At 35.4% G+C, this 23,095-nt stretch overlaps 1 protein-coding gene across 1 annotated transcript in view; it reads left to right on the top strand.

Annotated features, from left to right (window-relative positions):
- Pfdn1 (prefoldin subunit 1) overlaps positions 1-23,095 on the top strand; it is a 79,472-nt gene that overhangs the window by 35,657 nt on the left and 20,720 nt on the right. Inside the window, exon 3 of the mRNA XM_003477145.5 lies at positions 6,170-6,254. Within this exon, the coding sequence (XP_003477193.3) occupies positions 6,170-6,254 (85 nt within the window). The remainder of the gene's footprint in view (positions 1-6,169; positions 6,255-23,095) is intronic.

The raw sequence follows: 23,095 nt of genomic DNA, 5'->3' as shown, positions 1-23,095 counted from the left end.
GAATAGTCAGAGAAATGCTAAGCACCACCCAAGAAAAAGCAGATGGTGGAATGGAAGAACAGAAAAAGAGGGGAGAATTATTTGATGGAGAAAATAGAGAACACGTAGAATACGTGAAGCAGGTTCAAAGAGATTACAGGAAACTAAAAACTATCGAAAACTGGCATTAACAGCTTGAAAGAAACTAAGGACAGATTATCTGAACTGGAGGGCAGATTTGTAATATGGGAGCATGAAATGAAAAACTTCTTAAAAATAAACAGCAACAATATAAAAACTAGAAGATGATAAGAGGATCTATAGCTTAAGAATTAAGAGTATAAGAGAAGAAGTGGGGACATAAACAAATGGACTACAAAAGCTATTCACAGAAATAATCCAAGAGAATTTCCCTAATTTAGCAAACGGTAAAGATACTCAGATATATGAGGCATACAGGACTCCAGCTACCTACAACCCAAATAGAACTACACCCAGGCATATAATAATCAAAATTCCAGAAATCCAATACAAGAACAGAATATTATGAGAATTACAGCAGACTTCTTGGCACAAACCATCAAATCATGAAAAGCGTGGAGGGAAATAGTTCAAGCTTTGAAAGATAATAACCTCCAGCCAAGATTGAGATATCCTGCACAACTATCCCTGGAAATTGATGGAAAAACAAGGTTCTTTCAGGATAAAGAGGAACTAGTGGAATATGCAACCACCAATTCAACTCTACAGAGAATATTGCAGGATATTCTAAAAAAGAAAAATATGAAGAGTCCAGAAATAGTGGCAGAGAGGCCACAATGAATGGAGAAGAAAACAAAATGAAGAAGACAAGCTGACAACTAATGACAGAAAAAGAGCTCAAGAGAAATGAGGCAGAGAAGATTGGATGATAGGAACAGCTATCTTGGAGAAAATGACATCATAATAGGTAGTGCTGATTTGGTATCATCTTATTTTGAAGTCCCATCAAGCTTTTGTTCTTCTGTCTCCATAGGTCTTAACATGTTGTATCTTATTGGATTTTATTATATGTGATAGTATAAACAAAAAACTTTTATAGACAAGGAGATTATACAGAAACCATAGTTCATTATCTGTTAGTTGATTCTAAATACCTGTAATACTGTCATTCTCTTGAATGGTTATACATTGTGTTGATATATTTGATGCTACAGTATACGAAGTTATACTCAAAGATCTCAAGGAGAGAGACAATATGGTAACTACTTTTATGTTCGGATTATCTTGTGGTGAAACACTAATTTGCTTAAATGGTTATGTATTGATCTGCACTGTTTAGTTGTTATGCCCTCTTTTATCTCAATCTCCATTTTATTATTTACTTTTTTATTTTTATCCTTTTAATTAAAGGAAAAATAAATTTTAAAAAAGGCAGGATATATTATAGTAACCCACTTTGATATTCTATTAACTTGATTAGAAGCCCTGTATTGCTCTCACCATCTTGTTTTGACTGATGTTCCTCTATTCTGCTTTGCTTGATAGTACCAGGTTCAAAAGTTTAGGCAACAGCTGTGAAGATAGTGGGATTCATTATGACGCCCATACTGGTTGACTATTATCTACTTTTGAAGACCTGTAATGTCTCCAATGTTTTGGTTTTGTTGGTTTCGTCCTTTACTGTTTTGTTCAATTTTATTATAACTGATGATGTAGGCAGTTCTATTTGAGATAGCGGGAGGCATTATGGTAGCCATTGTTGATCACCTTGTATTATGTTTTTACATTATCTATTAGGTCCACCCTTTTGATTTAACCGATTCTGTTCTGTTAAGTCACATTTGGTTTTACTCTCTTCCAAAAAAAGCAATAAGAACTGTGGGAGCAATAAAACCCAAAATGTGTAATAGTCATTGTACAAAAGAGAGGAAAAGAAAGTGCTCTAAATGGTATAACTGCATGTAAATTTAAGTGTATAAGATAGACAATGATATTACTGAGTTTTGTTGGATCATTGAACAGAACTGTTTGCAGTCTCACTGTTTGAATGTCCACTTTATAAGCTTTAATCTTGTAACTTGAACAAATATTTCTAAGATGACAATATGTAATCCATTAACTAATGATTTCCTACTGTTTATTTTTTTTCTGTAAATCTGTATAACGTGTGCCCTTTTTCTGCTTTTTTTCTTTTTTCTCCTTAAATTAAAAAAAAAAAAGTGGAACCCTTGGGAGGAAACTTGGCTTTAATAGAGGATTTTCCTGAGAGCATCCTCATTTTGGATGCCCTTTGTTTTATCTCATTTTAAATTGTGTTATTTTGCCAGTGAGGTTGCTCATGGTTTCCAGCATTTAGTAGAAAGTAAAGGTAAAAGCCTGTTTTCTGCTTTTTTATATTTTTGCTTTCCTTATTTCACTTCATTTTAAACCTTCTTATAATCTTTCCTTTAGGTTAATTCAGAGAAACATTGACTTTTTTTGCTTTGTTTTTAATCAGAAGTGTTTAGGGTGTCTTCTCTATTATGTATGCCCTTGAGCATTTCATACTATGGATATGTCATAATTTTTAAATCATACTTTTTTCTTTATAAAAACTTACAAAGTAAAAAATTTTTAGTATATAAATCTTTGTGTTCATGTACAAGTAGTTTTTTTACAAGTAATTTTTATCACCAGAGGTTCTTCCTCTTTTTTTTTTTTTTTTGGATACAGAGTCTTGTTGTGTAGTCTCGACTGGTCTTGAATTCATATGTAACCCAGGCTATACTTGAACTCAAAGCAGTTCTCCTGTCTGTGTCTCCCAGAGTGCTAGCATTATAGACGTGTACTACTACACCTGGTTAGAGTCATTCTTTCTTAGTCTTTTCTGTGCTTATAAATTTGTGGATGCCCTGAAACCTAATTGCTGTTAAGTAAGTTTCAGATATCCTGTAAAAGTTTCCTTTCCAAATAAAGTATACCATAGTAAACATTTTGTTTCTTTTTCTTTTTTAGTACTAGGGATCAAACTCATGACTTCACACTTGCCAGGCAGGTACTTATGCCGCCAAGCTAAATCCACAGTCCCTAACATTTTGTTTCTTTTTGAATATAATTTAATTTTGCTTATTTTTAAAAAGTTAATTTTATTGGTACATTTTAGATATACATAATGATGTTCATCATAGAGAATTTGTACCTGTACATGATATATTTTGGTGACTCCTAGTCTCTCTTTCAACAGATTTAGTATTTCTGTTTTAATATTTAGATTTTTTATCCCTTTCAAGTTTAGTGCATGTGAAAGACATGGGTCTAGTTTTAGTCTCTGGCATGTGGAAGGCCAGTTTTTCCAGCACCATTTATTAAAGAGGCTATCTTTCTTTCACTGAAGGTGTTTGCCTCTATTTCAAAGATAAGGTGATTGAGTATGTTGAATTGTTTGTGCATCTACTAATCTGTTCCACTGCCTCTGGTTCCTCATGTAATCAAAACCAAAAGCCATCAGCAAAGTATACTTTCCAGGTGGCATAATTGCAGATAATTGAGGAAGTAAAATAGTTGACAGTACAGAGACACATGGGTTTGATTTCCTGGTGAAAACAGAGACTTTTTACAAAACAGTGACTCTTTTCCAGGTTATATAATCCTTGTATTATAACCACATTATCTCCATATCATTTGTCATATGAAAATACTTTCCCTCTTCATAGTTGTTCTTTGTAACATCTTTGAACTTCAGAATCTTTTATCTCATATTTGGCTTTCCATAAACAGGCAGGATCTCTGTGAGATTCACTTTGTAGAAGCTATTCAGATTTGTTTATGATGTCAAGACTCATTATCATGATATGTTTTCTACAAATAGCATTTGGTAATTCACTACCTTTTATAAAGCAACAGAGGTGAGGTATTTTCTAAAGAATTTCTTCAGAAATATAGGTATTTCTTGGAGCCCTTTCCAGTGTCTGTACATATGCCATTCTTTGAATTAAGGACTAAGCCAAATTATTTTGTTTGAATTTTGACAATGTACTATTTACTCCATAAGGTAAACATTTGGATTTACACAACACTTACCTTCATTTAAAATTTTTATGTCTGAGATGTCTTGGGCATATAGTAGTATATCGGCCAGCCTCTGGCTTTGAAGTTGGCGTAGTCCAGTATAGCTACTTTAGGGATGTGGGGTCGAGGAAAAACATGTTTTTGTTGTCCAGTGTTCATGCTTTCTAGTTATTCTATTTTCTGTTTAAGGGATTTAGTACCTGTTCATATACTTTCTTTTTAAAGGCCACATAAGTAATGACTTGATTTCTAATCTTAACTCTGAAATTTGTCCATAGCACTCTGTCTAATAAAGGAGATTTCTGAAGACTTATTTGAGAATAGACTAATTGGCCAGCAATCAGTGCTGTTTTAAAATGTATATTTTACTTTGAGAATTATTTCCATGGCTGAAAGAGTTTAAAATTGTGCATGTGATGACATAATTTGGACTCTCATCAACCTTGTTTTGTAATGTTTTCTGCATTGTGTCCCTGAGACAGTGCAGTTCCAAACAACTCTTCTAAAACACTAGCACTTAATTCTGAAAAAAATACTCTGTGCATTATAGTCTTACCTGAAATAGTACCTGTCTATTGAATCTAGTAAATACGAATATTTTAGACATAAAGGACTCTATAGGAAGAGAGCTGAATATTAATCATTGTTTCCTATGAATGTGGGCAGTCTTTCTAGAATATACATGAGTAATTTTTATAGAGGATCAAGTTAGTAAAGATTGCCACCTGAGGTGGCATGTGCCTATAATCTCCCAACATTCAGAAAGTTGAGGTGGGTGGCTTGCTGTGTATTTTAGGCCAATCTGGGTTACATTGTGAATTCAAGACCAGCTTAAACTATACTGTATCTTAATATAGTGTCTCATTAGCCATTTTGTGACTCTATACAGTGTCTCAAAAAAAAAAAAAAAGAGATCATTAGTGGAATCATGTTGGGCTTATCAAATTAAGAGTGTGACTTAACAATCAGTAGAGTGAAAAAAGTTCCTCAGTTTGTATTAATATGGGGCAGACTGTGTTCACGAAGATAAGAAAAAAGGAAGTTTCCTGTCAGCAGTCAGTTATACTTTTTATGGGTCTTATATCGATAATAAAAGACTCTTGTGGTGAGAGCCCATGTAGGTGCAATATTGTTTTGGTGGGATCAGCAGAGAAAATTGTATATTGCTACCTTCATGTGTCTTCTTGTTTGGCTTTTTTGTTTAGAAGTGAGATTTAGTTCTTTGTTGCTGAATTTTAAGTACAAAGAGAATAAATAGTCTGCTTAATTTATTGTGATCTTTAATTGAAGTCTGTTTAGCTTAGTTAGACAATCTTGAAGGAGGTTTGAATAACTGAGATTTTGCTTTAGTTTCAGTGAAAAGGAAATACTTCAGTTCACTTGAGGCAGTACAACATTTTGTTCTTCCTTTCCCTGCAGCTAGAATTATGAACATAAAGCCATAAACAGATTCAGTGTTAATTTTTAACTGTCCCATGTTTCCACCCTCATCAGTAGTAAATAATGTGTCTGATTATAAAACGGAAAAAGTTGGAACTTTCCACTTGTGTATTTTGAGCTTTTCAGAGGTATTATACACTCTGGAAATAATAATAAATGATACTGGGGCTTATACAGTGCGTTTTGTGTGAGAAGCTCGTATAAACACTAATGCATTGATCCTAACACAGTACTTGATTGTGACTTTAAAAGGTCATGAGTTACTGCTGTTATGAAAAAGAAAGAAAGGAAGAAAGCAAGAAAAGAAAGGATGGAGAGAAGCTCCAGTTTACAAATATTGTTTTAAAAAATCTAGATAAAAATTATATAAACTAAAAATAAAAGTTACAAGATGGTTTTATTGTTTGTTGACTTTTTCTCTTAGTCTGTGATACTTATCCCCTTTACATATTTTTTTGATATATGAATCTACTCAAAACTAGAGTTCTTTCTTTAAATAAAAGCAAAATGTACTTTTCAGCCTTTATTTTTTTTCAGTTAACAAGACTTAAAACCAGGGGTGATTTCTTCAGTTTATCGCATTAACATGACATTTTTACTAGTTCTGAATTGGGAAACCATCCTTTTAGCTTTCTTAGTTTAACATCTGTAGTCTAGGCTATTGGTTTTGATGAATATAGTGGTCATATGGTTTAGTTTTCAACTTTTTTGTATTTTGTAGGTTTATTCTTCAGTCCAAGGAGGTAATTCATAATCAGCTGTTGGAGAAACAGAAGATAGCAGAAGAAAAAATTAAAGAACTAGAGGTAAGTTTTTAGTGACTATTGATAATAGTCAATTTTCAGGAAAAAGTAAATCTCAAAGTCATTAAAGTGTGTTATTAATTACTATGGCTTATGTCTTTTTTAAAAAAATCTAATTGTATTTGAGCTATGTAGCAGTGATATTTGTGGTAGTATATAAGACAAAACAAAAACCAGTCTACTGGGGCAGTTTTAAAGATATGATGATAGTATTACTGAGTTTTTTTGGATCATTGAACAAAACTGTTTGCACTCTCACTGTTTGAAAGTCCACTTTATATGCTTCAATTTTGTAACTTGAACAACTATTTCTAAGATGAGAATATGTAATCTATTAGCTAGTGGTTTCTTACTGTTTATTTAAATTTTGTATTACTTGTACCCTTTTTCTGTTTCTCCTTTTTTCTTTTTCTCCTTAAATAAAAAAAAAGAAAGGTATGATGACAGTAATCTTAATACATTTTCTTCTTTGCCTTTGAATGGACATACACATTTCTTAAAACCATGGACAAAAGATCAGTATACTACATAGGTGTACTGGAAAGTGGTGGATGGGCAGGAGAGTGGAATAGTAACAGTTGTTAGAGGATCTTGGTTTCTCTTTTACATGTTGTAAATTCTTTAACCTAGATTAAATTCTAAATAAGGATTAAATTATGAGCTATAACTAGTTAACTATCTGTAGGATGGTGTTCTTGTGGTGAATCCTTTTCAGGCTTTCAATTTACTTTGCCAAGATCCATTAGAAGAATCATCATCTGTGACACCTATAGCCTTATGAAGCATATTTCTTGTATAAAATTTGAAAAATTGAAATTACTGCTTGAACAGTAGACTGCAGAATAGATATTGTGTTATCAAGTGTGAGAAAAGAATTCATCTTATTTTATTGAGCTTTTATATAGCCAGATATATTGAACAGCAATCATTTGAAAATATATCTTTTTTCCTGAGTGAGCAGTTGATCTCAAAGGTAGGTTTAAAATGTTAGGTAATCTCTTTCTGACTCTGTCTCTATCTCTCTCTCTGTGCTGGAGATTAAGCCCAGGCTTTTTGTATGCTAGGCAAGTCCTTTACCACTGAACTAGTCTCCAGCCCTACTAATCTCTTTTAAGCAAGTTGCTGTCACCCAGCCTTGTTGTTCCATAGGGCACAGGAAGAGGAGATCAATTGTAAGGACTGTGGGATTTTCAGAATGGCTAATGAGCATTGACTTTGTTATCAATGCACAAGCTGTATTAGCCCCTATCATGAGTCAGCCTATCCTTTGAAGCCAAGCATTGACTTCTCTATGAAAGTCCTAGGTGGCATCTTCTAATAGAAAGCTATTTTGTCTGCGTTGAAAGTCTGCATTGAAAGGCATGGTGGTGCCTACTTGTAATCACAGCACTTGGAAGGCTGAGGCAGAAGGATCACGAGTTCAAGGCCAGCCTGGCTACATAATGAGTTCAGGGCTAGCATGGACTATAGAGTGAGAGCCTGTCTCATCTATCCCCCTCAAAAAAATAAAAAATAAAAAGTGTTGTTTAGTTTGGCTACTTGTATCACTTATCTTAGCCACGCCTGCTGGACAGCTTTCTCTAGCTTCTGTATCATCACTTGGTGCTTCACCTTGCACTTTGTGTTATGGAGCTAATTTATTTCCTTATGAGCCAACCGTGGCTATTTCAAACATTTTTTCTGCAATTTTCTCATCACTTTCAGCCTTCACAAATTAGAGAGTTAGAGACTTGCTTTGGTTTTTGGCTTTAGCTGAAGGGAATTTGTGGTAAATTTGATCTTCTGTGCAGATGATTAAAATGTCCTCCATATCAGCAGTAAGGCTGTTCTATTTTCTTATTCATGTGTTCATAAGAGTAGCACTTTTCAACTCCTTCAAGGACTTTTCTTTTGCATTCACAGTTTGGTAAGGAAAGGAAGAGGTTTAGCTTTCAGCTTATCACTGAAAGCTTTTGGTTTTTACTATGCCTTCTCTCTCTGTCTCTCTCTTTCTCTGAGTCTCTCTCTTTGTCTCTCTTTCTCTCACTGTCTCTCTATTTCTCTCTCTGTCTCTGTCTCTCTGTCTCTGTCTCTGTCTCTCTCTCTCTCTTTCTTTGTTTTTTTAAGATACTGGGGATCAAACTCTTGACTTTGTATTTACCAAGCAAGCACTTGAGCCACTGAGCTAAATCCCATGCTGCTATGCCTTTTTCACTAAGCTTAATCATGTCTGAAGTTTGATTTAAAGTGAGAGGCTTTGGACTTGTCATTTCCCTTAACACTTAGAGGCTATTGTAGGGTCATTCTTTACTCTAACTACAATATTAGTTCTCAGGGAATAATGTCACCTGAAGAGAGGGGGAGAGCTGTGAGAAGAGCTGGTTGGTGGAATGTATACTTAACAATTAAATCTGCTGTCTTCTGTGGATGTGGTTTGTGGCACTGCAGAACAATTAAAATAGTAACATCTAAGATAACTTAGTACAAGTCACCTTAAGTAATGTAATAGTAATGGAAAAGTTTATAAGATTATGGTAATGACTAAAGCGTGACACAGAGACATAAAATGGGCATATTTTGTTGGAAAATGGTGCCAAAAGACTTTGCAACATAGGATTCCCACAGGCCTTGAATTTGTTAGAAATGAAATGTATGCAAAGCACAATGTGAAGTATGTCTAATTTTGTTTCTTTCTTTCTTCTTTTTTTATTGGCACTGGGGATCGAACTCACGACCATACACTTGCAAGGCAGGCTCTTATGCCGCGGAACTAAATCCCTAGCCCCAATGTGTCTAATTTTCAATACTGCCCTGACCTGTATTTTTAAAAGTGTGAGCCACTGTATACTTCATTCTCTTTCAAGCAGTCTTTCACTTTTTCTTTCCAATACTGTACTTGGAACTCAGCCCAGGACTTTCACACTGATAAACATTCCTAGCCCTTTTTAAAATTTTTTGTTTTAAGACAAAATCTCACTAAGTTTCCTAGGCTGGTTCTGGGTTTGTGATCTTTCTTGTCTCAGATCCCAGAGTGCTGGGATTATGGCTAGCAGTCTTTTAGTTTTATACAGCTACACCTTTGGGGTTTTGTTACTTCAGCCTGAGATCTATGCATGTGTACACATTCACTGTGCATTCATACATACACATACATTAAATTACAGTGGTCAAGTTTTCTGTTTCTGATTTTTCTGCTGCTTATTCAGTTTGTTGATGAGGAAGATGGAGACCTCCCTTTAAGAGAGTATTTATAAATTCTTTTTAGTCTTTCAGTTTCCTGGACAGTAGTATTTGGAGGCTATGTTTACTGTGCAAGTGCTCATTGTTCAGTGTACCCAGCTCAGAGCTTTTATTTTGTTTTATAGTTTTAGGAATGTCTCAGCTCTTTTAAAGATATCATTCTGTTGAATTCTGGTTTTTATTGTTGGTATGAAAAGTCATCTGTCAGTCAATTGTTGATTTCTCTTTCTTTTAGTATTCTCTCATCTTTAAAGTTTTATCTGGAATGTGTTTTGGTGTGATTTTAACTTTTTCTTAACCCCACTTGGAATTTGTTGAATTTCCTGAATCTAAGAATAGTGTATTTCATCAGTTCCAGAAAATTCTTATCTTCTAATACTTTATTTTGAGGGTTTCGCTGTGCAGTTCAGGCTGGTCATATAGCCCAGATGGTCTCAACTCATGACAATTCTCCTACCTCAACCTGTCCTGAGTGTGGCTTATAGTCATGTACTATCATGTGTGGCTTCTTATTTTTTTTAATAATGGTATTTCCTTTTGGAATTTACTCCCTCTTTCAACTGGCTGTTACCACTGTCTTTAGTAGCATTTTCAGTTTTTTTTTTAATCTCTAGCTTTCTCCCTTTTATCCTTTATGCATATTTAAGTTAAAATGGCCTTTCTAAAATGTTAAACCTGGCTATGTTACTCTGTGTAAAACCATCATTCTTCCTAGGATGAAGCTCAGACTTCTTAACATACCTTCAAGGCTATGTATGAGATGATTCCTATTTTTCTTCCTCATTTCCTCTGCTTTCACTTGGTGCTATAAGTTCCAGCCATGCAGAAATATTCTACTTTAAAGCTTTTTGTACTTTGTTTTCACTAGATCTTTGGAAAGAATCTCCCACTATCTGCTTTCTCCTGCTTTGTCTGCTAATCCTTCAGATCTTAGTACAGAGCTGCTTCTCATGAGAAGCATTTTCTCCTTTTCACTCTTAAAATTATGTGCTGTTTCCTTGAGCTCCCAGATTACTCTATCAGCTTCTTAGCACAATGTGGAAATTTGGAATACACTATCACTAGTTGAAGTAAATCACAAATATGGAACCAGGTATATATAGTTCAGTGGCACAGTGCCTGCTTGGTAAGCACAAGGTCCTTGAGTTTGATTCCAACCAAAAATAAAACAAAACAAACAAACAAAAACCAAATATGGTTTCCTATTGTTTGCAAAGCTTGATACAGATTCAAAATTCTAAATGGGTTTTCCCAAGGCCTCCTATAATTGCTTCTCTTTTCAAATTCAGTGTCTTCTTCTGAACCCTAGTATTTCTTGCCAGTCCAACACATTTTGTCTTTATCTTCAGTCATTGTTCTTGTTGTTGTCATTATCATCATCAGTTTCTATCTTTATATACCTTGCAATGAAATGGGAAAGACACAGTTTGTACAAAATCCTACAGAAAAAGGACAAGTTACTTCCTTTTTGCAAGTTTTCATCTCTGAAAGGATACATTTCTTTTTTTAATTTTATTTAAGGAGAAAAAGAAAAAAACAGAAAAAGGGTACAAGTTATACAGAATTTTAAAAAAATAAACAGTAGGAAATCACTAGTTGATAGATTACATATTGTCATCTTAGAAATAGTTGTGTCAAGTTATAAAATTAAAGCATACAAAGTGGATATTCAAACAGTGAGACTGCAAACAGTTCTGTTCAATGATCCAACAAAACTCAGTAATACGGTTATCTATCTTATACACTTAAATATACATGCAGTTATAAAGGATACATTTCTTTTACTCTGCCTCACAGGTCCAGTTTGTAATTAATGTGTTCCTGCCAGTTTGAACCAATAGTGGTATATGCACGACTGTTCCATTGACGGTGGTACAAATGGGTCTAATCACTTTTATTAGAATTTTTACTGGTAAAATTAATAAAAAGTGAATAATTGGACAGAATCTAGTTATTTGCTTGAATTTGAGTAATTACTGCCCAAATACAAATATTAATATATATATTAAATATTAATGCTTATTTTAATACTTAACTTAATAAAAGTTAAAATTATTATAGTGTCACATTTGTTTCATTAAATTAAAAGAAATTTATTTACATTTGTTAATTTCTTTAAAACATTTTATACATAGAGGTAACTGATTTGCACAGTGTGCAAAACATCGTAATGTGTTTGGCTTATTTTGTGGCCATAGTAGCACGTGGATTTTTTTGTTTGTTTTTTTTTTAGACAGGGTCTGCCTAGATAGCCCAGGCTGGCCTGGAATTCATGGCAATCCTCCTGCTACAACCTCCCAAGTGCTGGGATTACAGGCATGCACCATCTCACCCATCCAGCACCTGATCTGATCTGATCTTTTCTTTCTTCCTTTTTTTAAAATCCATTTTATTTAAAAAACAAACTTGAAACACAACAATCAGGGGACAGCAATTGTACATACATTGCACATATTGCCATTCCCAAATCAGTCACCCAGAGCACAAAACATCTGCATTCTGTTGTCTAAAAAAGTACCAGTGCAAACCTTTCTCTTCAGTGAACTCAGAGAAATCAGTAGTATAACTATATATGTATTTTTTTCAACTTCTCACACTAATGAGACAATATGATATTTACACATGTGTATCTAATTTATTTCACTTACAAGTATGGTTTCAAGTTAGCACCTGTTCTTTTAGATAATTTTCAGTAACATTCTTGATGTTACTTGTGTATGTTTCTTGTTGATCTTAAAAAAGCTTTTATAAAGCAAATGTTTTTTGACTAATTTGCCTCTGTGTTATTTCTTCACGGGTTAATAGTTTATCAATAATTAGTTCTCTAAATTTTAATATGGAAATTTTACAAATACCCCACTGTTGGTATATATAGTATGCATTTATAATTGTTGAACCACAAATTAGTTGCATTATGGTTTTTTTGGTACCATTTTAATGTTTTCTTTAACCTGTAAAATGGTAGCACCTGGTCTGCTAAATCAACACTTTTTTTTGCGTTATTATAACAATAGATTTTGTGAGCAGCAGTACAGGCAGCCCAGTGAGACAGTGATATATTTGCTACTGATAGTTTAAGCTGTCAGATGAGACAGTCATTCATGTACCACCAGTAGATTCAAGCTGGTGGGCATGTGTTCTTGTTTTATTAGATTGGTTTGTGTATGCTTCCTTACCCTCTACCAAAGTCTACAGGAGCAGCACTATGGACAAACGTTTTCTGTGACGAAAGTGTTCTGACTCAAATTGTTTGACCTAAGAGCTCATCTTCCTGGTATTTCTTAGACTCTCTTTTACTTAACTCAGCTTTTCTTGTTTGTTTACTCCTGAGGTTCCCTTTTCATTTGGTCTTTGAATCTGTTTAACTGTTCATAGTACTCTCATGCTGGGTGCCTTGTCAGTCAACCTGGTGGCTTTGGCTACTGTGCTCTTTCTCTTGCAAGGTACGTGTGGAGGTCCTCTTGATAAGGAGTGGTATTTTTTACTAGAAAGGTAAAGACAAGCACTCAGCAGTGGGAGTTTAGTCTGTTTTTTTCCCTAAAATTTGATAATTACATTGAAATATTCCTATGTTGTGTTTTCAGCCTATAATCATTTTAATGGAACTTATTGGGGAGCATTTTCATAATAGGCTGACAATATGATAATGTTTTGTAGATTTTTATCTTTCTTTCATTTTTCCTTTCCTCAAAATGATAGGTCAAATTTTGGGAAGGGACACCACTGTTTTATCCAAATGATGGATCAAAGATGCTGTTTCTGTTTGTGAGAAAATATAAAACATTGGCTTTGGGAGACAGAGTAACCATATTACTTGTGTCATTACTTGAAGAAATTCTGTATTTAAAAAATTTTTTTTCAGAAAATACAATCCCTTATCAAAATGTCATCATTTTTCATAAAGATTGACATTTTGATTCTTACTTTTCTATAGACATACAGAAGACTCAGAATAGTCTATTCAGTTTTGATAAAGGAACAAAATTAGAGCTCCAGCCCTTCCCAATCCCATGACTTATCACAAATTTATACCCCAATCATGACAAAATGACATTGATATCAAGATAGACAAACCACCAAGGTACAATAAATACCCACGTAACAGACAATTGATTTCTGGCAAAGATGCGAAAGCAGTTAAGTGGAGAAGGGATAGAAGGGACTTCAATAAATATACCGGAACAACTGGCTATCCACATGCAGAAAAACCCCTTAAACCTTATAGCTCATCAAAAATTTCTTAAGACATCCAAAAGTCAACTCAAAATGGCTCACAGTGGGTTAGTTAAAGTAAAGGCAGTGGTGACCTGAGTCATTGTTTTGGGCGAGTTCATTCTCTCTGGGACAAAAAGACTGGGACAAGGAATAGAAAGGAAGGCAGAATCTACAGAGGTGTTCAGTGAAGGGAAGCATTGAATTTGCTTTTGAACAGGCCATGCTGATGACAAAGGAGGCCATTATGCTGCTGCTGCTTTTTTTTTTTTTTTTTGTAACTGTCTTAACTTTTTTATATACATGTACATACACATATACATGTTTTTTCTTTCAGCTTGTCACACTGATGAAGCAATAGACTATGCATGTGTTTTGTTTATTTCTCTAATAAGTATGTTCTCAAGGTACATCCATTTACCTACGAAAGTGTCATTTATCATTCCATTGTATAGAAATATCACATCTTTTTAATCCATTCCTTCAGTGATAGGCATTTAGGTTGTTTCCAAAATTTGGCTATTATAAACTGTGCTGCTATAAACATGGGTGCACATACATTTATCACTGTGGTATGAGATGTTTTTAATTTTGGGGGGAAGCTACCCAAAAGAGGATTAGCTGAGTCAAATGGGATCTGTAGTCCTAGTTTTTTGAGGACTCTCCACACAGATTTCCATAGTGGTTGCACCAGTCTGCCTTCCCACTAGCAGTGGAGGAGGGTTCCTTTTTCCCCATAGCTCCTACAGCATTTGTTATTGGTTGATTTCTTAGTAATAGCCATTCTTTCTGGAGTGAGATGGAATCTCAGTGTTGTTTTAATTTGCATCTCTTGAATGACCAGTGCTGTTGAACATTTTTGCATGTATTTATTTGCTGTTTGTACTTCTTCATCTGAGAAATGTGTGTTTATCTCAAATGCCTATTTTTGGGTTGCGTTTTTAAATCTGGGAGGACTTAAAAATATTGACAGTAACTTTTTAAAGAAGATATATACATAATGTAACATACATTGTTATTGTAAAAGTGCAAAACCAAAAAAAAATTTTTTTTAGATGGAGTCTTGCATTGTAGTTCAGATTGACCTCAAACTCCCAATCCTTCTGCCTCCCTGGTATCACAGCTGTGCTCCACAATGCCAGGTGGAAGAAGCAAAGAAAAAAATTTGGTGTTGGGGGTTGTTTTGGAGACAGGGCCTTCCTATGTATTTCATTTGACCTCAAATTCACTCTGTATTCCAGGCTGGCCTTAAACTTGAGGCAATCCCATTTCAGCCTCCCAAATGCTGGGATTAGTATACCACCACACCTAGTTTGGAGAAGCAAAGTTTAAAAAAAAAAAAAATAACAGGAATATAATTGTTTTGGTTGGAATCATGATTTTTATGAATGTCATCAGTCTTTGGTTTTTTGAGACAGGGTCTGGCTGTGTAGTCCAGGCTGGTCTTGTAGCTTTCCTCATCTTTTCAGCCATAGGAAGGGAATTATTACAGTAAGTGTTAACCTTTCTTATAATTTCAAAAACTTAGGTTCCCTGTTTGGATGACCTTATAAATCTTAAATTTTGAGAATCCTGGAGGTAGCCATAAACTGGCAGTGATATGTTTGAACATATTTTGACCATCATTTCCTTATGTTCTCTTTTGTTTTAGTTGGGGACCAACCAGTTACTGTTTCAGGTCATTTGTTTTCAACCTGAAGTCTCTATCATATTTTCGGCCCAGGCATATACTGGTTAACCACCTTCCTTCCCCTTTATTTATCTTCCGCAGGGTTCCCACCCTTTCCGCCACCCTGATGATTAGCTCAGCCATGACAGAATAATAAGGAAACCCAGGCTTTCTGGATCCTGGCTTAGTGCCACTGCTGATGCAAAGGGTTGCAATTCCAGGGGTGTTGAAATAGCTTTGTAGCTCAGGCTATCATTGAAATTGAAACAGTTATGTGCAGTCCTATCTCAGTGTCCTGACTCACCCACAAAAATGACAATTTTGGTCATACACTGATTCTTGAAATAAGTAGGAAGGAAAGTGATGAGAGAACTGGATAGGAAGTGCCTGTGACACTCTATAGTTGGCTAAGTTCTAATACTGTGGTGAGAACTTGTTTTGGAGGAATTCCCATGATGGAAGAAATTTTACTCTGCAGGTTGAGGGTGATTTTTTTCCGTCTGTTGCATAGGTTACACTTGGATGGATGTCCAATTTTGTTCTAGGTTTTTCATTTTTGAGCTGGGTATCCTGGTGTGTTGGAGGTAGTATGAGGTGGACACTGATATATACGTATATGTGATTCTTTTGTGTTTTCAGTGAAGAAAAGAGGGCAGATTTCGAGTAGAGCCAGTGGTAGTATGTTTTAAAAATATTAAGTATGCCTAATGGTTCCACTGCTTACATAACTCAGAGTTTAGAATTAAAATTATTTGTCACTATTTCATAGTAAAATGTAACATTTATAAAAGTATGTGCAAAACTGTGTGTGTGTGTGTGTGTGTGTGTGTGTGTGTGTGTGTGTGTGTGTGTGTTAAAGTACCACCAGGCTAAGAAATCATGGGCCAGACACCAGAGCTGCCTCATCGTGTGTTATTTTCCCACTCCTTGATTATACTGCCATTCCTGCCAGCTTACTTGCTGCGTGTAACTACTGGCTAACTTTTGTGATGATTATTTCCTTTTTACAACATATAGTCTTATTGTCTTTAAATTTATCTGTAAAAATGTGAATTTTGCCTATATAGACTTAGTGAACAAAATCACTCTATATTCTTTTTTGACCTTTCTGCTTTTGCTCAACACATATTTTGAAGTGTGTTACTTGATATTCTATTCATTTTCACTGCTATCTTATATGCCATTATATAGAAGTACCAGGCAGACAGTGCATGTTTACTCTTAAAAAATTAATATGTTCTTATCTTTACTTGTACCTTTACTTCTTGTTGGGGGTGTTATTTTCAGAGACCACTCCACCCCAGGAGAGTTTGTGTCTTGGAAGGAAGTACAAAATGTCTCTGCTCTAAAAATTAACTTAGTGATTTCCTACCATCAGTAGTTGCAAAATAGCTAGGCATTGAGGGATTTTATTTTAAAGTAAATATAAAAGTTATCAGCCTAATCTCTTTCTTTCTTTGTTTCCTTTTCTCTTTTTTCTTTTTCTTTCTTTTTTTTGGTACCAAGGATCAAACTCAAGACCTTGTGCTTGTCAGGCACGTGCTGTGTCACTGAGCTATATATCCTTGCCCTAATCTATTTTCTGTGTTGTTTTGTTGTGGGGACTTTTGGGTCAAATGATTTCTCTTGTTATTGCATATATTAAAATTTCAGAAATGAACACTCATCTCTTTATAGAGTTCATTTACATTCTCAACATTTATAAAAATGAATGTTTGTTTTAAAATAGTTTTTAGTTATTTAAGACAAGTCTAAAAGAGCCTAGTGGTTGGAAACCCCAGAATTCATAGTGATCTATATATAATCTTTCTCTATCCTGATGTCTTAGAGCTTTATGTAGCTACAGAATTGTCCTTTATGGCTTTCAGAGAAAAGTAGCCATAGGTCCCCCAAAGCCCATGTATATACTCTTTTTTTCTGGTTGGGCATTCTTTATTGTCAGTCTCTTGATCTGCATGTGTATGTTGTAATCTGAGTGCTAAAAGTTGACCAAGTGTGAACTATTTGTGGTATGTTTCATTTCTTCTTTCAGTTGCAATATTTTTGGCCTGAGAACTTAAATGTAAACAGTTCAAGTAGACTGATCCTTCTTTTGTATTGTATTGTATTTATGTTTTGAGACAAGGTCTCACTATGTAGTGCAGACTGGCCTTGAACTCATGGCAGTCCTCTTGCCTCAGCTTCTAGAATTCTGGGATTTCAGACATGTACCATCACATCCAGCAGCACAGATACTTTATATACAGCCATACCTACAACTCTGATTTGATCTATTCCCTGATAGTACATTTTGTTTTAATGACTAAAGTGAAAAATTTGCATCTGGGGATTTGCATTCTCATTACGCCAGAGTTCAACATTTTGCATCTTGAGTCAGTTATTTTCTTCTTGTATACATTTCCAGGGTGTCTTCTTTATTCCCTTAGAGTACTTGTCTGTGTGCATACCACATTATTCCCTGAAATGTTTCTGAGAGGTTTTTTTTTTTGATATGTTGTTCAGGCTGGCCTTGAGCTCCTTTTGTAGCTGAGTCTGGTCTCAAGGTCACAAAAATCCTCCTGCCTTGGCCTAAGTGCTGGGATTATAGGGGTGCGCCACTACGCCTGGCTTTAAGAGTTATGGACCTCAGCTTTCCATGGTATATACTTTTCTCTTTGTCTGACCATAAATATGTGTCTTAGCTTCCTCCTTCCCATACCTGAAAGTTACTCAAGTCATTTTTCAGGCTGCTTAGAGAATGATTTCTTTTTATGAGTAAAGACTTTGAATTTTCTTTTCTATTAGTTTGTATGTCCCTGCTCTTGTAAATTTGTGTACTTTCTTTACCCTAAATTCTTAACTCCGATCTGTCAGTTTCTCTTCTCACCTCACAGATATCCTCCAACCTAAAGTAATACATACTGGCCAGGAAAAGCAGCCTTGGTCAGGGTTCACTGTGAGGGAAGCCACACCTGTCTTAATGAGTGTAGTACACATTACTCGAAAGAACAAATTCCAAAGCGCTGACGTGGGAGCCGTAGTGATCTCCACTTCCACTCAATTTACAGCAAAACATTTATTTACCCTAAATTCCTAATTTAAAAACTTTATGTAGATTTAGGAGTTTTTGATTCTAGCCCATGCTGAACCATAACCCTTCATTTTCCTTGTCTCCAAAATAAGAGGTTTAGGTCAGAAGATCTCTAGTCACTTCTACTAAGTTTATCATTGTACCTTGATCTTTTTCTCAATTGCCATTTTAGAAGCAAAAATACCTCCTTAAAATGGAAAGATGCAAAGAAGCAAAATAAAAGTTTCTTTCCATTTTCAGCTTATTAGCTTATATCATCATCATTATTACTATTATTTAACAATATTAAGGATTGAACCCAAGGCCTTTGTGCCGATCTACAGCCCCAGCCCTTTTTATTTTTATTATTTTTATTTTGGGACACAGGATCTCCCTAAGTTATTAAGTTGCCCAGGCTGACTGGAAATTGCAATTGTTTTTCCTCATTTTCCCATGCTGCTGGGATTACAAGTGTATACCACCACCACCTGACCATTACCTTACTTTATTTTTTTGGTACTGGGACTTGAACTTTGGGCCTCATGCTTGCCAGGCAGGCTGTGTGCTGTTGAGCTACATCCCTGGCCATTACTTTACTATAAAAGTTCATTTGAATCCTATTTTTGAAGCTACATATAATAAAACTAGTGTGCTACCTATATCTTTCACATCCAAAGTATAATAGAACATGAAGTTCTATTTTTGAAGTCTTTGTAGTAGTCACTTAAGGAATAGAAATAGCTAACAATGGTTTATATGTAGTTTATTTTTGGCATCATCTTGTTTAAAGATAACAGACTTTTGGGTAAAGCTCACATGCCTAAGTTAAAATGCTGAGGAAGAAGTTTTTTTCATTTGTAGTGTTTTTATCTTATATTGTCTCATAAGATATATGACACTTAAAATACTGACATGCATGTCCCTATGTTCATAAAATGTTGATAAGTGATTTATTTTTTTTAAGTACATGGGCCATTACTTTTATAATACTTTAAAAAGTTTTAGGAATTTTAATCTACTGATACAGTTTTGATGTGTTCTTAAGAGTGTTACCAAATTTACCCTTGCTTTTGTTTTTTTGAGACAGGTCCCACTAAGTAGTTCAGGCTACCCTTGAACTTACTTTGTAACCTAGGTTGGCCTTGAACTTGCAGTCTTCTTGCTTCAGCCTCCCGAGTACTTAGGGTTATAGATGTGCGCCATTGTGTGTGGTCTTTTCTTTTTTGAAAGAACTTTTGCTGTAATATTTCTTTATAAATAGAATGTCTAGGGATTACTCATTGTGATTAGTTGGAAGTCTGTCAAATCACTTTGACTTGCTTTCAAACAGACCTCTCACCTGCCACCAGCATAATAAAAATACTTGCATTCCACGATTATTCATGAAGCCATTCTTTTGGGTGCATAATCATCATATAAGGGAATTTTGGACACAGATACGCTATATTTCAAACTTTCGTATAAAACAGTTTAGTTCATTTGCTGCTGCCTTTGTTTTTAAGAAAACTCATGTAGTGGGTGGAATAATACTGGAGGTCAAAAACTTCTCAGTTTCCATTGGTATTTTATGCCTACTTTGTTTTTATATGTGACTAAAGGTTCATGCTGTGATGCTGTAAAGGCATGGAAAATGATTCTTTCTTAGGTTTGGAGGAAGTGATGACTAGTGGGTTTTTTGCTGATGGTATCTGATAATTCCCCTCCCTTTAGCTATTCTAGGCATATTTAGTTGTCAGGCGTTGTCAGAGTAAATTGCTAAAAATAACAAATAAGGGGGAGGCTGTTGTAAGGCCAGATCTTGCCACTGTCTGTAATCTGTTTAGTTTAGTTCCTAGGAAAAAAGAGCAAAAAGAACATGGTACCGTTGTCATTCAGTGGATTTTTTGTTTAAACTCCTTAGGGCTCATGTATCCACTTAACTTAGAGTGTGGGGCCAGAATGTGGGGGCTCAAAAGAGCATGCTCTGATTCAGTAGTTATGCTAGAGATTAACCAGGCAATTGTGGCCTATTGTTTGTCTTTTAAGGTGACTTTTGAGGGTGGAAATGTGTAGTTAGCCTGTAAGAGAATGAGATAGAGGGCCATGGTAAAAAATGAGGGAGTTAGTGTGTGAATAAAAAAAAATAATAACTTTCTGTAATCTCTTCTAACTCGATGTTTAGAATCTTTGACAAAATCACAAATATAACTCATATATGTACATTTAATTTTAACTCACACTGTCAGCCTAAAAACTATTTTGATTTGACTCTAGACCTTTTTGTGGCTTGACTTTATCCTAATAATAGAAATAATTCTGTAAAGCAGAGATGGCAGTCTAGTTCTTATATGTAAAACTGTTGAAGATCATTGAAGAAATAGTTTAAATACCATTTCTATATTGCTATGTATTTAGGAGTGATGGAGTTTGGGAAAACCAGGGTCAGATTTGCAGTTTTAGTTCTGATGTTCTGTGTTCTTTGTTGACTCACCTGATTGCTTACTGATTTTTATATTCTGAAGTTACTTACTAATTTTTGTATACTCAAGTCTTACCTGGAATTCTTTCCTAGCAAGGTGCGATGGTGCACACCTATAATCCCAGCACTCTAGGAGGTTGAGGCAGGAGAACTGCAAGTTAAGCCCGGCCTAGGCAATTTAATGACCCAACAAGATCCTGTCTCAAAATTAAAAAGTAAATAAAAGGGCTGGGTATGTAGCTCTGTTTGAAGGCCCTGAGTTCAATCTCCAGTTTCCAAACAAAAATAAAAAATCTTTTTCTTTAGAAGTGCAGTTCGTGGTGGTGGTGGTGGGGTGTGTGTGAAAATGTCTGAACCTGAGCACTTTTAATATCATAGACAAAAAAAAATAAATAATTTTTAAAAAATCTTTTGAGAAAGAGTCTCTAGGCAGTTCAGGCTAGCTCTGAGCTCACTTTTTAAGGCAGGCTGGTCTCAAACTTGCAACAATCCTCCTGCCTCAGCCTCCTAAGTGCTTGGATTACAGGTGTGTACCACCACACTTGGCTACAAAATGGATTTTTATTAGATATTTTTTTTCATGGAGGATATGGAAATACTTGAAAAAAACCTACATTGATCTGGATTTTGGTATTTATCTGAAGTTTTGGGATCTGATCTTGTAGGTTTGGAAATGTTTACTTTTAGATATTTCTTAAATCATCATCCTGCCTCACATCCCCATTTGAGGAAAAGCTATTTGTATCGTCCAGATGATTTATATTGGTGGCTTGGACCAGGATGGTGTCAAGGAAAGTAATCAGACTGGGGTAGATATTTAAGGTAGAGAGAGATAAGATGCTTGGGTGTAGGGGTGAAAGATAGGAGTAAAAAAAACAAAACCCAAACCAAAAACTCCTGAAGTTTAGACTTGTTATTAAAGAATCTCTTCCTCTTGCGTATAACATTTGTAGTCCTATTGCAGAGATCTGGGATAGGTTCGAGAAAACTGGGGGAATTCCTTTGGGCTTTAAAGAGCAATTGGAATTTTGTTATATAGCCCAAAGCAGAGAAGGGAGGAATTTCAAGCAGTAGAAAGGTGGTTGAACCTAGAGGGTTGGGACGAGAAATGAGATGGGAAAAGTCTAAGTGAAGAAGGAGTTGAAGCTAAAATGAGTGAAATCAGCATTGCTTCTACTCACTTTGTCTAGCTGTTGCTTACTCTGGGCAAGTAGCTATTCCCAGTGCCAATACGACTCATTTATTAGTTTATATACAGTATTCCCTGTCTACAGGGCTCCAGAGATTATCCTGCTGCAGACATTCCACGTGTGTAGGAGCATATGTGCTATTCCTAATTCATAAATCAATGTTTTCTAGTCACGTTTCAAAACTAAATTTAAAATCAAATTAAAATCACCATCAAATCATGATGGTATATGCCTGTAATCTCAGCAGGCTGAGAGGCTGAGGCAGGAGAATTCCAAAATCAAGCCCACACTGACTTAGGCTGTCTCCAAATAAAAAATAAAGGACTGGGGATATAGCTAAGTGCAAAGACTCGGGCAAAGGCCCCTACACCCATCCAAAGTTCAGTTTGGGCCATGTTGTCTGAGATACTGTTAGACACCCAAGTAGAACTGTGGGCTGCTGAAATTAAGAATTGTTTGTAAATTATCAATTGATTGTGACATTTAAAATCAAGAACTAAATTAAGTCAGCCAAGGGAAGAATGTAGCTAGAAAAGGGACAAGATTCATGGCCTGAGCCCTAGGTCACTGTGGCACATGGAAAGTGCCCTACATAGATGTGTACATTGTGAGTCCAGAAGACTGAGTTACTGTCCACATGGGCAACCTTCTGCTGGAAGGGCCCAAGTTAAAGGGTTAGATCCAGCTCCTTTCATGATTAGGGGGCTGCTTTTTCATGGGCTGTCCAGGCCCATGGTTTTGTGGCAGCTGCACAGGTACCTGAGGTGCAGGTGTTTTGTGACCTTTGAGTAGCACTCATACCAGACCTGGACAGGCTGGCTGGTTGAGGGAAGCAGATTTGTTCTCCCTGGGAATGAATGCAGAATGTAGAGATTGACAGTAAAGTAGGCTTAGAGCTGAATGCTCTCTCTGTGGACCACACTGTGGGATGCAGTGATCAGTAACATTATCAGATTCCTTTAGGAACCTTTCAGCTTTCAAATCCAGTTCAGAATAACTAGGCTTTTTTTTTTTTTTGCCCATGGAAATATCCAAATTTTAGTCAAG

This window comes from Cavia porcellus, unplaced genomic scaffold (genome assembly GCF_034190915.1).
Source record: "Cavia porcellus strain 051 isolate PalLab524CR breed Dunkin Hartley unplaced genomic scaffold, mCavPor4.1 scaffold_21, whole genome shotgun sequence".
Lineage (NCBI taxonomy): Eukaryota > Metazoa > Chordata > Mammalia > Rodentia > Caviidae > Cavia > Cavia porcellus.
This window is presented reverse-complemented; position numbering and strand designations above follow the sequence as displayed.